We start from the raw sequence: 16,735 nt of genomic DNA, 5'->3' as shown, positions 1-16,735 counted from the left end.
GAGTACAGTACAGTAACTACAGATAATGAGTCAGAATGGCCTATGGCACAAGTAGCAGGTCTTTTCTGGATGTTTTCATTACATATCTATAATGGGCTGATGTGTGTGTGTGTTGACGGAGTATACTCATGGATGTGTGTGGAGGCTCATGGATGTGTGTGGAGGCTCATGGATGTGTGTGGATGCTCATGGATGTGTGTGGAGGCTAATTTCTCACACATTTAATCCCAGTCATTAGAAATCACACCAGTGAGATTTTAAAATCAACAACATCTTTATGACATTTTTAATGGACTGTAAATTAAGGCCGGAAGACAGATAAAGGAGAAAAAAATATCCCACTCACTGGCCTACACACGCACGCACACACACACGCACGCACGCACACGCACACACACACACGACATTCTGGAGCAGATGTTGTAAATAAGATGTGTGTCTGTTTCGAAGACATAATGTCACGTTAGGCGAGGAGGGTCAGGTGGCATCCTTGGCTCCGTAGCCCCGCCCCCACATCTCCAGACCAGAGCCAAGGACAGGGAGTGGAGTGGAGCCGACCTACGGTAGTGTCGCCAACCTGCCCCCAGCCAACTCCTTCAGTTATTAGAGAAAGCTAGCCAGGTCTGTTTCTGGCCATGACTCCCCATGCTCCAAATATGCATTAGAAGCCACTGCTGATCCCCTATCCCCCTTCTCCCTTATAAATAATAGCTTCAAATTACTCTATTTATTGGGAACGGGATCATGTGTGTGTGTGTGTGTGATTTTGTGCTACGAACAGTACAGGGTCAATTGTGGCCCTCACACACTGTTTAATCCTACTCTATATCATGCTAGAGCCTTGTCATCGAACGTGTATCTGCATGGAAGTGTGTCTCTGTGGATAACCTGTGTCGCTATGTGTCTGGCAGCTGATGGAAACAGACATCGAGGTTGTACTGTACATTATGTGCTGGCTCATGGTTGTATCACTATACCTTGCTTAACCCACCGTTTGTTATTGCAGCTGTGTTACAGACGCTCACAAGGTTGTCAGTGAGAGAGAGGAGACTTGTAAGACCATTTTATTCTACATAGCACTAACCATGAAGACTGCCTATGCCATTTAACAGAACCAACCAATACTCGTCTTGCATTTTTTTCAATGGATTGCCTATTGTTTCGTTCTCTGCCTGACTAAACCCCCCCCCCCACCTGCTTTGTATTTTATGTCATTTTTTACTTCTAATTTGAGCATAAGGATTTTTTGTAGTTTTCACACCATTATGAATGAGCTGCACCCACTTCTCCCATTGATAGGTCATGTGACTTGTTTTTGATTTCCTTGCTTGGTTTGTATTGATTTTGGAGGTGATTGGCATTGTACACCCCAAGATTGAAAAAAAATTACTGAGAATTGATGAAGAGAGAAAATGAGGAGAGGAAGAGACAAAGATTAAATCAATTAATTTTGCCCAAAGTACTGTAGGTTAAGATCACGAGGGTTACATTTTCTCCCTGTGCAGATCTAGTGAATGTTTTGGAGTCTGAATATTAGTCTCTTTGTACCCCTGGTAGATTAGTGGTGGCATACCGTCAGCCATACCATACTGATGCAGCAATTATAGCAAACAAGTGAAATCAAGACACAAATTACATATTGCCTTCCAAAGGCATGGCAGGAGGGCACCCTCAATTTATATATAGCCTTCACCCTGAACAAAGAGAGAGAGAGAGCGAGAGATGGCAGAGAGAGAGAGACTGGGAAAGAGAGAGAAGGAGAAGATGTGTGAAAGAGAGAGGGAGGGAGACGGAAAGGACGGAAGCAAGCCGGATGAGAAAACGTGTGAGACAGAGGGAGAGATAGAATGTGTGTGAGAGAGGTATAGAGAGGGAGAGGAAGGAATAGAGAACATGTGCGAGAGGGGGATATAATATGTGAGAGAGAGAGAAGTATAGAGAGAGAAAGAAAGAGCGAGAGAGAGCGCCAACCCTCCTTCTGGAACATTGTGTATCTCGGGGTGGGAGGGGCGTGGAGCGGGCAGGGTAGCATGCTTCCGTCATTCCCACTACCTATTAGCTGGGTCCCACGGCAATCAGACCTGCTGCACTGTCTAGTACTGATGGCATGTTACTCCTCTGTCTGCCAGCCAACCAGATGCCCCAAACTCCCTAAAGATTGCAGCATGTTTGACCAATGAAAACAGGACAGGGATTCCACCTACGGAGCTAAGCTAGACCTCCTCACCATATAGTACACAGAACACTGTATTGTATCTTTTTTTAATGTATTTAGCCTTTATTTAACTAGGTAAGTCAGTTAAGAACAAATTCTTATTTACAATGACGGCCTACCCCGGCCAAACCCGAACCTGGACAACGCTGGGCCAATTGTGCGCCGCCCTATGGGACTCCCAATCACAGCCAGTTGTGATACAGCCTGGAAATCTAACCAGGGTCTATAGTGACGCCTCTAGCACTGAGATGCAGTGCCTTAGACCGCTGTACCACTCGGGATCCAAATCAGCATATAGATTATATACACTGCTCAAAAAAATAAAGGGAACACTAAAATAACACATCCTAGATCTGAATGAATTAAATATTCTTATTAAATACTTTTTTCTTTACATAGTTGAATGTGCTGACAACAAAATCACACAAAAATTATCAATGGAAATCAAATTTATCAACCCATGGAGGTCTGGATTTGGAGCCACACTCAAAATTAAAGTGGAAAACCACACTACAGGCTGATCCAACTTTGATGTAATGTCCTTAAAAGTCAAAATGAGGCTCAGTAGTGTGTGTGGCCTCCACGTGCCTGTATGACCTCCCTACAACGCCTGGGCATGCTCCTGATGAGGTGGCGGATGGTCTCCTGAGGGATCTCCTCCCAGACCTGGACTAAAGCATCCGCCAACTCCTGGACAGTCTGTGGTGCTACGTGGCGTTGGTGGATGGAGCGAGACATGATGTCCCAGATGTGCTCAATTGGATTCAGGTCTGGGGAACGGGCGGGCCAGTCCATAGCATCAATGCCTTCCTCTTGCAGGAACTGCTGACACACTCCAGCCACATGAGGTCTAGCATTGTCTTGCATTAGGAGGAACCCAGGGCCAACCGCACCAGCATATGGTCTCACAAGGGGTCTGAGGATCTCATCTCGGTACCTAATGGCAGTCAGGCTACCTCTGGCGAGCATATGGAGTGCTGTGCGGCCCCCAAAGAAATGCCACCCCACACCATGACTGACCCACCCCCAAACCGGTCATGCTGGAGGATGTTGCAGGCAGCAGAACGTTCTCCACGGCGTCTCCAGACTCTGTCACGTCTGTCACATGTGCTCAGTGTGAACCTGCTTTCATTTGTGAAGAGCACAGGGCGCCAGTGGCGAATTTGCCAATCTTGGTGTTCTCTGGCAAATGCCAAACGTCCTGCACGGTGTTGGGTTGTAAGCACAACCCCCACCTGTGGACGTTGGGCCCTCATACCACCCTCATGGAGTCTGTTTCTGACCGTTTGAGCAGACACATGCACATTTGTGGCCTGCTGGAGGTCATTTTGCAGGGCTCTGGCAGTGCTCCTCCTGCTTCTCCTTGCACAAAGGCGGAGGTAGCGGTCCTGCTGCTGGGTTGTTGCCCTCCTACGGCCTCCTCCACGTCTCCTGATGTACTGGCCTGTCTCCTGGTAGCGCCTCCATGCTCTGGACACTACGCTGACAGACACAGCAAACCTTCTTGCCACAGCTCGCATTGATGTGCCATCCTGGATGAGCTGCACTACCTGAGCCACTTGTGTGGGTTGTAGACTCCGTCTCATGCTACCACTAGAGTGAAAGCACCGCCAGCATTCAAAAGTGACCAAAACATCAGCCAGGATGCATAGGAACTGAGAAGTGGTCTGTGATCACCACCTGCAGAACCACTCCTTTATTGGGGGTGTCTTGCTAATTGCCTATAATTTCCACCTGTTGTCTATTCCATTTGCACAACAGCATGTGAAATGTATTGTCAATCAGTGTTGCTTCCTAAGTGGACAGTTTGATTTCACAGAAGTGTGATTGACTTGGAGTTACATTGTGTTTAAGTGTTCCCTTTATTTTTTTGAGCAGTGTATTTATATATATATAAAATATCTCTAGTACTGTACTATGGATAACTTGCATGGATTGCAGGGCTCTAATGTCAAAGTGTGCATTACAATCCAAAGCTTATCCTGCCAATAGCAAAGAATAAGGACAGTAGTACTAGTCAGCCCCAGAGATCCCTCCAATATTATTTCCTCTTGGAGGGACATTTCCTCTTAGTCTCCAGTGGATAATCACAATAGAGTACCCCATTTAGCTGTGTCTCCCCTGTATGTTTTCTGGGTAGCATGGTCACACTGCATCTAATGTTATATTAGTATTCATTATCACATGCTGTCTTGTAAACAGTGCACAGTACTGGGTTTTGCTGGTTAGCTAACGTGGTAATACCCATTTATTTCCCCGAAACAGAGACCGAAGCTTGTGAACATTGCTTTTTTTAAGGATGGGAAAAAAATGTGTTTTCATGTCAATGAGGAGAATGTTCAGTATTTCGGGGGAGGGAGGGAAGAGGGGGGAATTGATTCGTTATCGTCTTTTGATCGATGGGGCTAACAACCAATCAAATCCTGGGCCATTTTTCAGTGGACATGAAAATACGTCAGCCCACGTTCTCTTGCTTGTTTTCCGATTTCAGGATTGGAAATGCACTGGAATACTGCATGCCCCCTTCGACTGTCTGAGCCGATATCAAACATACCCACAGTGCATTGTAACACCAACCTCTCCCTGTAGCGTGTATTGTTGCTACCAGGTGCTGTATACTACAGTGTGATTGGATCTCCCCTGATCAAACTGATCCCAAAGCCTGTAGGTACGTTTGATCGACGCTGCATGTAATGATGATTATAATGATGAAACAGGTCCAACTCTGAGTTTATATTTAAGCCAAAGTCATGTCTCCAGTCCAGACCAAAGTATCTGGTGAGACTACTGTACTGTTACAGTCCATGACAATGGAGAATGAACCATTACAAGAATCTCAAGATCTCTAGTAGCTCAGAAGGTTGTCTCCTGTATGGAGGGAGCTGGTGAGAAGGGCTGGGGCTGTATTACTGTAGACATTGTCTGGTTAAACATGCTGGTTCTCTCACTCCCCCCCGTACAGAAGCTACCTGTAGAGCCCCAGCACCTTACCTCGTCGGAGGGCAGCTCGGTGGATATCGGGCCCCCGGGGGATGGAGTTGAGTCAGTGGAGCTGGAGGACGAGGAGTCAGAGGACCCAGACAACTGCTTCACTGATGGTGAGGGAGGGAGGGGCTGGGGGAGAGGATGAGGAAGAGTGGGGGGAAGAAGGAGGGAAGGAGAAGGAGGGAAGGGAGAGAGGGGCTGGTGAGAGGAAGGTTTGAGAGTGACTGACAGAGACAAAAGTTTTATCTTTAACATACTTTGTCCTTTCAAACATTAGAAGTAGTCTAGAGGGAATTCCGAGCTCTGATAGGGGGGAAAACTGTTTGAAAAATGGGAGGACAGTTTTGTTTGTCAAGGACAAGGCATTATTTTATCTCCTCTGTCTCTCTCTGTCTCTCTGTGTCTCTGTCTCTCTCTGTCTCTCTCTGTCTCTCTCTGTCTCTCTCTCTCTCTCTCTCTCTCTCTGTCTCGCCCAGGCTGTGTACTCAGGTTCCAGTGTTGCCAGGTGAACGTTGAGGAGGGCAAGTGGAAGATGTGGTGGACCTTGAGGAAGACGTGTTTCATCATCGTGGAACACAACTGGTTCGAGACCTTAATCATTTTCATGATCCTGCTCAGCAGTGGCGCTCTGGTGAGTGGCTGCTGCTCACTTGGCCTGTGTAATGTTGCACCGCTCCTTTAAGAAAAGTCAAGTAAACGTGTGCTCTAGTTGTCTTTACATCACAATGTGAGTGTCAAATAATTAGTCTGCTTACTTTGATGTAGAGTGAAGATGAGATTTATGGCTTCTTGTTTAGCCTGACACTTCTGCTTTGAAGTGAAAACTGAAACGTTGATTGGTCAGAGTGTACTCCTCAGTAGGGTTGAGTATGGACAGGGAAAACTCTGAACCATATGCATAACTAGGGCCCAGTTTATTTCCTAGTCAGGTCTTGTGTTCAGAAAAAAATCAGAGCCCTACATTTGACCAAAAAAACACCAACCTACTGTATGTGACTCAAAACACTTGACAAACATGACCTTAGCCCAGACCTCAGACACTGTCAACTATCTGATGCTTGATTCCTGGTTTGTGTTTCCGTGTAGGCGTTTGAAGACATTTACATAGAGCAGCGGAAGACCATTAAGATAGTGCTGGAGTACGCAGACAAAGTCTTCACCTATATCTTCATCCTGGAGATGCTGCTGAAGTGGGTGGCCTACGGATTCAAGAAGTACTTCACCAACGCCTGGTGTTGGCTGGACTTCCTCATTGTTGATGTATGTATTTGCTGGAGTTGTATGCGAACTCTGTACACACGCGATGACCTTGAACACGCTTTGTCAGCAGATGAATTCAAATCTAAGCTTTGGATAGCAATTGAAAGTGATTTGATTAATTTTGTAATTATTCATTTACCAATTGGAATGAATGGAAATCACATTACATTTTTTATCCATGTACCACACATACTTCTCCTTGTGCAAATGTCTCTCCTGACATTGCTTATTTCTCTCTCTCTCTCTGTCTCTGTCTCTGTCTCTCTCTCAGGTGTCTCTGGTGAGCTTGGTAGCCAATGCGTTAGGCTACTCTGAGCTGAGTGCCATCAAGTCCCTACGAACACTGCGGGCCTTAAGACCCCTGAGGGCCTTGTCACGGTTCGAGGGCATGAGGGTAAGGGTTACTGGAGAACATGTTTCGTGCTGAACTGAAATCAGAAAGAGCCTCTCAAGCAGCTTTTAGGATATTTGTTACGATAGAAAGTCCACAGCAATTGAGTCTCTTGAAAATAACTAAATGTCATAACTAAATGTAACTTATTTTAGGAGAGTAATGCCTTGTTACATTTGACATCTTGTAGCATTCTTAGCTGCAGTCCTTTTCAAATGGCTTAGGCTTCTAGAAGGAGGAAAATAGGAACCAGTGATGTATTTTAAAATGGATGCATGCTTGTGTGTAGAGCTAGATTTCGAGCTATATGTCTCTCGTTGTGTGTATCTGCATGACTTTCTCCACACTGTGTCGATAGATTCTATATCGATGTTCTCTGACATTGCTCTGCCTCGATGTTGCTTGTGTGAGGCCTTTTGATGTGTAATTATTTTCTTTGTGTGTCTTTTCATTTACAGTAAACACTGTTGTGACTTCATCCTGACTCTTCTAAGGTTTTTTTCTGTTTTGAGTGGTTAAATGTGCTCCGTCGCCACTCCTTTGAAAGAGCGTTTCCTCCCTTTTCCTTTCCTCAAATAGTTAACTGTCAAACTCTTGTTAACCCTCTGTGGTAGTGCTAGTAACATGCTTTGTACTGAAAATAACACAGTGAAAATACTGTACACATATTCTCATGTGTTCCTTAACCTAACACAATATCTCCATATTACCAGCGCTATTAACCCTTCCTATACATATATGATTATATTATTATTACATATGTTATCATCTATGGCAACCAGGTTTCTTGGATAAGCCTAGAAATACATGTTTTCTTGAGCAACAAGAGAGTGCATTTCAGCTTCAACTTTATCTCACTCAACAACTTGGTCACATTACTTTCTAGTCCTATCCAGAGAAACCTCAGAGAACCGCTTTGATCGAGCGCTCTAACCGTGTCATCTTTGATTGACAGGTGGTGGTGAACGCCCTCCTGGGTGCCATTCCGTCCATCATGAACGTGCTGCTGGTGTGCCTCATCTTCTGGCTCATCTTCAGCATCATGGGCGTCAATCTGTTCGCAGGGAAGTACTACTACTGCGTCAACACCACCAACGACGAGACCTTTCCCATCGAGGTGGTCAACAACAAGAGCGACTGTCTGGCCCTGGCCAATGACAGCGCCCGATGGAAGAATGTCAAGATCAACTTTGATAATGTCGGGGCCGGGTACTTGGCCTTGTTGCAAGTGGTGAGTGGGACAGACATGAGGACATGGTCAGTTGTCTGTTGCCGTTTTACCTTGTTCAGGAAGATTATGCTTTAAATCTGGTTTAAAAGTGTAGTTATTATGAAATGTGCATATAATGTTAATTTACATTGAGTGAACAAAACATTAGGAAAACCTGCACTTTCCAACAAAGTCAAGGTATTGGAGTGGCCATCACAAAGCCATGACCTCCATCCTATAGGAAATTTGTGGGCAGAACTGAAAAAGCGTGTGCGAGCAAGGAGACCTACAAACCTGACTCAGTTACACCAGCTCTGTCAGGAGGAATGGGCCAAAATTCACCCAACTTATTGTGGGAAGCTTGTGGAAGGCTACCCCAAACGTTTGACCCAAGTTAAACAATATAAAGGCAATGCTACCAAATACTAATTGATTGTATGTAAACTTCTGAACCACTGGGAACGTTATGAAAGAAATAAAAGCTGAAATAAATAATTCTCTCTACTATTATTCTGACATTTCACATTCTTAAAATAAAGTGGTGATCCTAACTGACCTAAGACAGGGAATTTTTACTAGGATTAAATGTCAGCAATTGTGAAACACTGAGTTGAAATGTATTTTGGCGAAGGTGTATGTTAACTTCCGACTTCAGCTGTAGCTTAGCACCTTTCACAGACTATTGAGACTGTTCATTTAATATATTCTACCTGCTACCAAAATAGCTCTCCTTAACTAAAAGTAGTGGAGCGGAGCCTGACTGCAAGGTTGCAGCAAGGGAACAGGGAAGTCAGATGTAAGTAATCACTCGAGAGTGACCCCTCAGAGAGTAACTCATTCTGTTCTCTGTTCTCTGCTCCTAGGCAACGTTCAAAGGTTGGATGGACATCATGTACGCAGCTGTGGACTCTCGTAATGTACGTGTTTCTATGGGGCTCTGGTCATGGAGAATGGCTGACAGTTTAAAGTCTGGTTGACTCTTGCATTTAAGGTTTTGAGTTGACATTTTTTATTGGAATGTTGGTGTTTTTATGGCTTTCGTAAACATTTTTTTTTTTTTACCTGTAAAGACGGGTTTGACTTGAATATGGTGGAAAATGTCCAATATTTAAACATTTTGCTGTATATCTTTCTTGTCTGTTTCAGGTGGAACTTCAGCCCCAATATGAACAGAACCTCTACATGTATCTGTACTTCGTCATCTTCATCATCTTTGGCTCCTTCTTCACTCTCAACCTCTTCATTGGTGTCATCATTGACAACTTCAACCAACAGAAGAAAAAGATACGTATTCAGTATCAAATCAAATCCAATCTTATTAGTCACATGCGCCGAATACCACAGGTGTAGACCTTACAGTGAAATGCTTACTTACGAGCCCCTAAACAACAAAGCAGTTTTTTTAAACGAATAAGAATAAGAAATAAAAGAAACAAGTAAGTAAAGAGCAGCAGTAAAATAACAATAGCGAGACTATCTGCAGGGGGATACCGGTACAGAGTCAATGTGCGGGGGCACCGGTTAGTTGAGGTAATATGTACATGAAGGTAGAGTTATTAAAGTGACTATGCATAGATGATAACAACAGAGAGTAGCAGCGGTGTAAAAGAGGGGAAGGGGGGGGGGGGCGGGAGCAATGCAAATAGTCTGGGTTGCCATTTGATTAGGTGTGCAGTAGTGACCAGGTGTTCGTATACACTGTGATATTGACAGCACAGTGTTTTTTTTAAACCTGCTGCTAGCTAGTATTCGGAATACAGCAGGCATATGAGTCAAACACACACACACACACACACACACACACACACACACACACACACACACACACACACACATTCACCTTCCAGTTGTTAAGAGAGCTAACAATGTGAATACAGTCTCCATAATACAGAGACAGAGGAGACAAGAGAAAAAGAAAGAAAGAGAGATCAAGGAGAAAGAGGAGAGAGCGTAAAATAGCATGAGAGATATCGAGAGAAGAGAGGGATGAGAAAGAGAGAGAGAGATGTGAAAAGCGTGCCTTGCCATGAGATAACAATGACTGAAAGAAACTTGACAGACAGACAGACGGACGGACGGACGGACGGACGCTCTGGGTGTACATGTGTTAGATTTTTACCAGGTTTTGTATTGTTCCCTTTACTTTGGAGGTCAGGACATCTTCATGACAGAGGAACAGAAGAAATACTACAATGCCATGAAGAAGCTCGGCTCCAAGAAACCCCAGAAGCCTATTCCCAGGCCAATGGTTTGACACTGATATTGATACCTGTTGATATTACAATAACCATTCAACCAAGCAGTAGCTCAAATATTTAAGACTGATTAAGAATCAATATTTAAGATTGATTTCTCAATGCAAAATAACAAAAATTGTAAATCAATATTTATTTGAATTCTCACTGTAATGATCATTAAAAATATATATATTTATATCGCACTCTACCTCTGTTTCTCTCTCTCCCTTCATCTGTCTTTCCATTCTAGAATGCATTGCAAGGCTGTGTGTTTGACTTCGTAACGAAGCAGGCTTTTGACATTGTCATCATGATCCTCATCTGCCTCAACATGGTCACTATGATGGTGGAAGAGGATGACCAGACACCAGAGAGGGAAAATGTCCTGCACTGGATTAACTTTGTCTTTATAGTGCTCTTCACTGGGGAGTGTACGCTCAAAATGATATCCCTCCGCCATTACTACTTCACCATTGGCTGGAACGTGTTTGACTTTGTCGTTGTCATCCTTTCAATCGTAGGTAAGAGCCCCGACTCTTCATAGTCATTTGAATCTTAAGTTGTAACTGAGAAATTGTATGTGTTTAATTGGTGTGGTTTTTGTCTCTGTCCTTACAGGTATGTTTTTATCAGAATTGATTGAGAAGTACTTTGTTTCCCCAACGTTATTCCGAGTCATCCGACTTGCCAGAATCGGCCGCATCCTCCGTCTCATCAAGGGCGCCAAGGGCATCCGGACGCTTTTGTTCGCCTTGATGATGTCACTTCCTGCCCTGTTTAACATTGGCCTCCTGCTCTTCCTGGTCATGTTCATCTACGCCATCTTCGGCATGTCCAACTTCGCCTACGTCAAGCACGAGGCAGGAATCGACGACATGTTCAACTTCGAGACGTTCGGCAACAGCATGCTCTGCCTATTCCAGATCACCACGTCGGCGGGCTGGGACGGCCTCCTTGCTCCCATCCTCAACAAGAAGGAGCCCGACTGTGACAGCCAGATGGAGCACCCGGGCACCTTGTACCGGGGAAACTGCGGCAACCCGCCAGTGGCCATGTTCTTCTTCGTCAGCTACATCATCATCTGTTTCCTCATCGTGGTCAACATGTACATTGCTGTCATCCTGGAGAACTTCAGCGTGGCCACCGAGGAGTCGGCCGAGCCGCTGAGCGAGGACGACTTTGAGATGTTCTACGAGGTGTGGGAGCGCTTCGACCCGGACGCCACTCAGTTCGTGGAGTACGACAAGCTGTCGGACTTTGCAGACGCGTTGGACCCGCCGCTGCGAATGGCCAAGCCCAACCACATCCAGCTGATCAAAATGGATCTGCCCATGGTCAGTGGGGAGCGCATCCACTGCCTTGACATCCTGTTTGCCTTCACCAAGCGTGTCCTGGGAGAGGGCGAAGGCTTGGACCTCCTCCGGGGCCAGATGGAGGAGCGCTTCATGGCCTCCAACCCCTCCAAAGTCTCCTACGAACCCATCACCAGTACCCTGCGGCGCAAGCAGGAAGACATGTCTGCCGTGGTGATCCAGAGGTCCTTCAGGCGCTACCTGGCCCGACTCTCCCGGAAGAAAGCAGCAGAGCTCTACAAGGAGCAGCCTAAAGGCAGCATGATGTGCGAGCTGGAGGACAAGGAGGTGTTGGTGATAGGGAAGTTTGCGGACAACTCCACCTCCACAGAGAAAATGGACATGACGTCCTCCACCGCCTCGCTGCCTTCGTACAACAGTGCCACAAAGTCGGAAAAGGACAAATATGAGAAAGAACAGAGGGAGAAATAGGACAGAGAGAAAGATCTAAGAGAGCGAAATAAATAAGTGAGCGAAAGGAGAAATTATGAGTACTAAGACGTTTGCTTTGAAGGAAAACTTGTTTACAGTTTTGGATTATCGATGTATGCTAAATGCTAATGTGTTGGTGTAGGGTGTGTGGTGGTGTTGGGTGCTAGGCCAAACTGATATGTAGCTAGCTAAGGCTGAGGCCAGAGAGCAGGTTTGGAGCCATTTAAGGGGACTGTTCCAGGGGGTTACATAGTTACAAGGCAGGGGAAGATAGCCACTTGTTATGTATCACTGCCAGGAGTAAGTGAAAGACGGCAACTCAAAAAGCCGTTGCGAAACCGCTTGTGATTGTCTGTTGAGTGTTACTACCTGACACACTTGTGTATACTGTGAAGTTTTCTGTAGCTAGTGCTGCTGCTGCCATCATACATCCAGTGTCTTGAATAACGATCGCCGTGGTACTTAAAGGTTCTTGCATTTTTGTATAATTTCATTTTTTTTAATGGTAAGGAATGTTTTATCGTGTAATTGTGAGAATGTGTCCGCTGCTTTTCACGGTTGTAAAAACACCATGTACAGCAAAACTCAGCGACTAAGCAAATCCATGTTCCAACACTAACGCCACATACGTTTTGTTACTCCCAGAACTCTTTGTGCTCAGGCCGCAGTTTTCGTGTATCCCTCTGGGAATAAGCATAGATACTGTATATGTAACTAACCGGGTCTCCTGCAAACCACAAGACTGTGCTAGCCCGCTGAGGTAAGGTCTGAGACTTAGCTCGGGGAGCTAACCCAGGTCTTCAGGTCTCAGGCAAGGTTATTTATCACGTGAACGTCACCTTATGCACAAGCTTAATTCCACAACCTATCATCGGTGACACTTGGCAAAGATATATCTTGTACCTCTATATGAATTGCTGTTGTTCTCCCCACGCTGTTCTATGAACACGCCCACGGACACAGAGATCCTGAATGTATGTCAACAGATTCATTGAGAGGGATTCAATGAGATCTTCTTCATTTTTCGTAGACCTTCATTGTCACAAAGCAATGTGTCCGAAAGATGTATTTCAATCTCTCTCTCTCTCTCTCCACTCCTTGTTTCTGTCTAAACGCTCTTGTAAAGAAAGGTGACTAACAAAAATATAATAAAGGGAACTCATTGATGGTCTTTTTCAACGGTGTCTAACTCCATTATAATATGTGCATATGACACCTGGCATTGAGTTTAGCACTCGTCTGTACTGCATACTGTACTCATAGTTCATTAATGATTTTAATTCAAAGCCTGATTCTTTCAACATAGTGATTTGGTTTGATGTATAAATAGTATGGTGTACTATATGGACCCACTGTATGCATAACACTTCCATTTGATGTAAGAGCACTTTTGATCTTTTAATGGCCACCCCAATGGGTATTATGTGAGCGTGTGTGTGTGTGCAAGTGTGTGTGACTGGGGTCTACAGTTTACTTGTATAACAAGTATTATAAATAGCGCTTTTACAGTAGCTACTGTTGCTTTTTAAAGTGAAGTTTAGGTTGCCATTTGTCTACAACTTGTTTTACATTCTGCACACATTGACACATGAAACACGTGTATGGTCCACATTTCAGTAGATATGAACCATAAAGCAATCGGCAGCCATTTTCCCTTCGGGTAGTGTGTTAGTGAAGGGCATGCAGGTCAGGATTAGTATCAGCTCATCTGCTAACATGAATGAAAACATTCAAAAGAATAAAGAACATATTTGTTTTTACACATTTGTTACCATTCTCTTTTAAGTTATGCTCTATCAGAAAGTATGACGATTGCTGGATATTGCTGGATATTTGATTGAAGGGATCATCCATGTGGTTGAATTTCATGTTACACTGAAATGTATAACTTTGCACATGTGTGACGAGTGACATTTTTTTAGAACCAAAGATGTGACCACAAAACACAAATTCAAGATTTCTAAAATAAAAACGATTTTGGAAAGCATACTTTGTACACAGAATATTTTCAGTCAGATTAAACTGTTGCATTATGCAATCTATAGTTAGCATGTTGAATGGTCAATAGGCAGCTGGGAGACATACTGTATATGAGCTGTATACAGAGGGAGAGAGATTGAGATTACCCCCACCCTTACCGCCTCAAAACACTTTGCTGAACCTGCCGCCAGATTCTCCCCTGCTGTTGCTTGGCAACCTTACATCACAGCTCCCCCGCTTTTGATTGATCAGTAGTGTTTCCCAACTGCCTACCCACAATACATTACATTTACATTTAAGTCATTTAGCAGACGCTCTTATCCAGAGCGACTTACAAATTGGTGCATTCACCTTATGATATCCAGTGGAACAACCACTTTACAATAGTGCATCTAACTCTTTTAAGGGGGGGGGGGGTTAGAAGGATTACTTTATCCTATCCTAGGTATTCCTTAAAGAGGTGGGGTTTCAGGTGTCTCCGGAAGGTGGTGATTGACTCCGCTGACCTGGCGTCGTGAGGGAGTTTGTTCCACCATTGGGGTGCCAGAGCAGCGAACAGTTTTGACTGGGCTGAGCGGGAACTGTACTTCCTCAGAGGTAGGGAGGCGAGCAGGCCAGAGGTGGATGAACGCAGTGCCCTTGTTTGGGTGTAGGGCCTGATCAGAGCCTGAAGGTACGGAGGTGCCGTTCCCCTCACAGCTCCGTAGGCAAGCACCATGGTCTTGTAGCGGATGCAAGCTTCAACTGGAAGCCAGTGGAGAGAGCGGAGGAGCGGGGTGACGTGAGAGAACTTGGGAAAGTTGAACACCAGACGGGCTGCGGCGTTCTGGATGAGTTGTAGGGGTTTAATGGCACAGGCAGGGAGCCCAGCCAACAGCGAGTTGCAGTAATCCAGACGGGAGATGACAAGTGCCTGGATTAGGACCTGCGCCGCTTCCTGCGTGAGGCAGGGTCGTACTCTGCGAATGTTGTAGAGCATGAACCTACAGGAACGGGTCACCGCCTTGATGTTAGTTGAGAACGACAGGGTGTTGTCCAGGATCACGCCAAGGTTCTTAGCACTCTGGGAGGAGGACACACAAAAATACCTTGTTGCGAGCAGGCATACCCTTCCCAAACCCTTTCCTTCCCTCCTTCCCTGCATCAGAAATAAACACCATCATCAGAAGCCATATAATACACTTATTATACTGTACAGTATTACAGTATATGCATAGTATCGATGAACTGCCTTCATATCCCTGTGCTTTAATCCATACAAGTCCTTTGTGTGCTCAGCACCTGCTACAGTGGGGTCTGTTTGAGTAAATGTTAGTTTAATATACACCCATAGGCAATAAGCCATGACAAGGTCCCCATACAGGAACATATTAGCCTGTGTGAGGTGGGAAGACAGGACCACCTTATACCCTAACCTGCCTGCCACCAAAGAGAGGAGTCCCTGCAAAACAAGGTCAGTGGCTCCACCTAGAGGTGGGGAGACACACGACCAGTCTGGCTGATTTCAATGAGCTTTTCAGTAAACATGTTCTATGAGTGCTTGTTGACTGGCTCAAATCACGCAGTAGGCTGAACTTATGCGCTCAATTAAGTACTCAAATTATGTCATTATAGTAGGTTATTATGTCTGTTCAACTCTTGAGAATAATTTCCATGATTACCTAGCAATAGTTGCTCAGCAACAGCACAAATGGGCAATAAACAATAACCCCCCATAGGCAAACACAGTAAGCAAGGGAATTTTGGTTTTGTCATCAAGTTCCATTGAGTCAAACCGTACAACCTATTATAATTTATTGTACTTGTATTATGTAATTTTAAGAATATTTTAATGAATGTAATAATGATTATTTCAGTGTTGTTACTTAACTCCTCATTAATCCATAATTTAGTCATGATTACATTTGTTGTCAACTATCCAGGTGTAGAGGTATAGCACAGGGCTGACATCTCAAGAACACCAGAGTAGACTGACTGATCTGACAGTCAGTTTAAAACTAAGACCTTGTTCCTAATGTATTTTCGGGAATATTTCTCAATTCACTACAATCACTACTTTTGAAGGTATGAACAAGAACAGAATCGTATTAACTATAACTGACTTTATACTAAATAACAATACATACAGTGCCTTCAGAAAGTATTCAGACCCCTTGACTTTTTCCACATACAGCCTTATTCAAAAATGGATTAATAAAAAAAAAATCCTCAGCAATCTACACACAATACCCCATAATGACATCACAATACCCCATAATGACATCACAATACCCCATAATGACAAAGCAAAAACAGACACTTTTGAAAATACATTAAACATAAACTGAAATAGCTTATTTACATAAGTATTCAGACCCTTTGCTATGAGACTCATGTTTCCATTGATCATCCTTGAGATGTTTCTACAACTTGAATGGAGTCCACCTGTGGTAAATTCAATTGATTGGAAATGATTTGGAAAGGCACACACCTGTCTATATAAGGTCCCACAGTTGACAGTGCATGTCAGAGCAAAAACCAAGCCATGAGGTCGAAGGAATTGTCAGTAGAGCTCAGAGACAGGATTATGTTGAGGCACAGATCTGAGGAAGGGTACCAAACAATTTCTGCAGCATTGAAGGTCCCCAAGAACACAGTGGCCTTCATCATTCTTAAATGGAAGAAGTTTGGAAC

The 16,735-nt window shown here is 44.4% G+C and overlaps 1 protein-coding gene across 2 annotated transcripts in view; it reads left to right on the top strand.

The window, feature by feature from the left end:
• Positions 1–13,261, top strand: part of LOC139566188 (sodium channel protein type 2 subunit alpha-like) — a 38,304-nt gene extending 25,043 nt beyond the window's left edge. For both annotated transcript variants that reach the window (XM_071387200.1, XM_071387202.1), the window contains exons 18-27: positions 5,178–5,313; positions 5,677–5,831; positions 6,287–6,460; positions 6,732–6,854; positions 7,807–8,082; positions 8,925–8,978; positions 9,208–9,345; positions 10,205–10,309; positions 10,549–10,819; positions 10,917–13,261. In XM_071387200.1, the coding sequence (XP_071243301.1) occupies positions 5,178–5,313; positions 5,677–5,831; positions 6,287–6,460; positions 6,732–6,854; positions 7,807–8,082; positions 8,925–8,978; positions 9,208–9,345; positions 10,205–10,309; positions 10,549–10,819; positions 10,917–12,082 (2,598 nt within the window). In that variant the 3' untranslated portion in view covers positions 12,083–13,261. The remainder of the gene's footprint in view (positions 1–5,177; positions 5,314–5,676; positions 5,832–6,286; positions 6,461–6,731; positions 6,855–7,806; positions 8,083–8,924; positions 8,979–9,207; positions 9,346–10,204; positions 10,310–10,548; positions 10,820–10,916) is intronic.
• The last annotated feature ends 3,474 nt before the right edge of the window (positions 13,262–16,735 follow it).

Source organism: Salvelinus alpinus, chromosome 38 (assembly GCF_045679555.1).
Source record: "Salvelinus alpinus chromosome 38, SLU_Salpinus.1, whole genome shotgun sequence".
Classification (NCBI taxonomy): domain Eukaryota; kingdom Metazoa; phylum Chordata; class Actinopteri; order Salmoniformes; family Salmonidae; genus Salvelinus; species Salvelinus alpinus.
The sequence above is the reverse complement of the archived record's forward strand: the minus strand, read 5'-3'. Positions and strand labels throughout refer to the sequence as shown.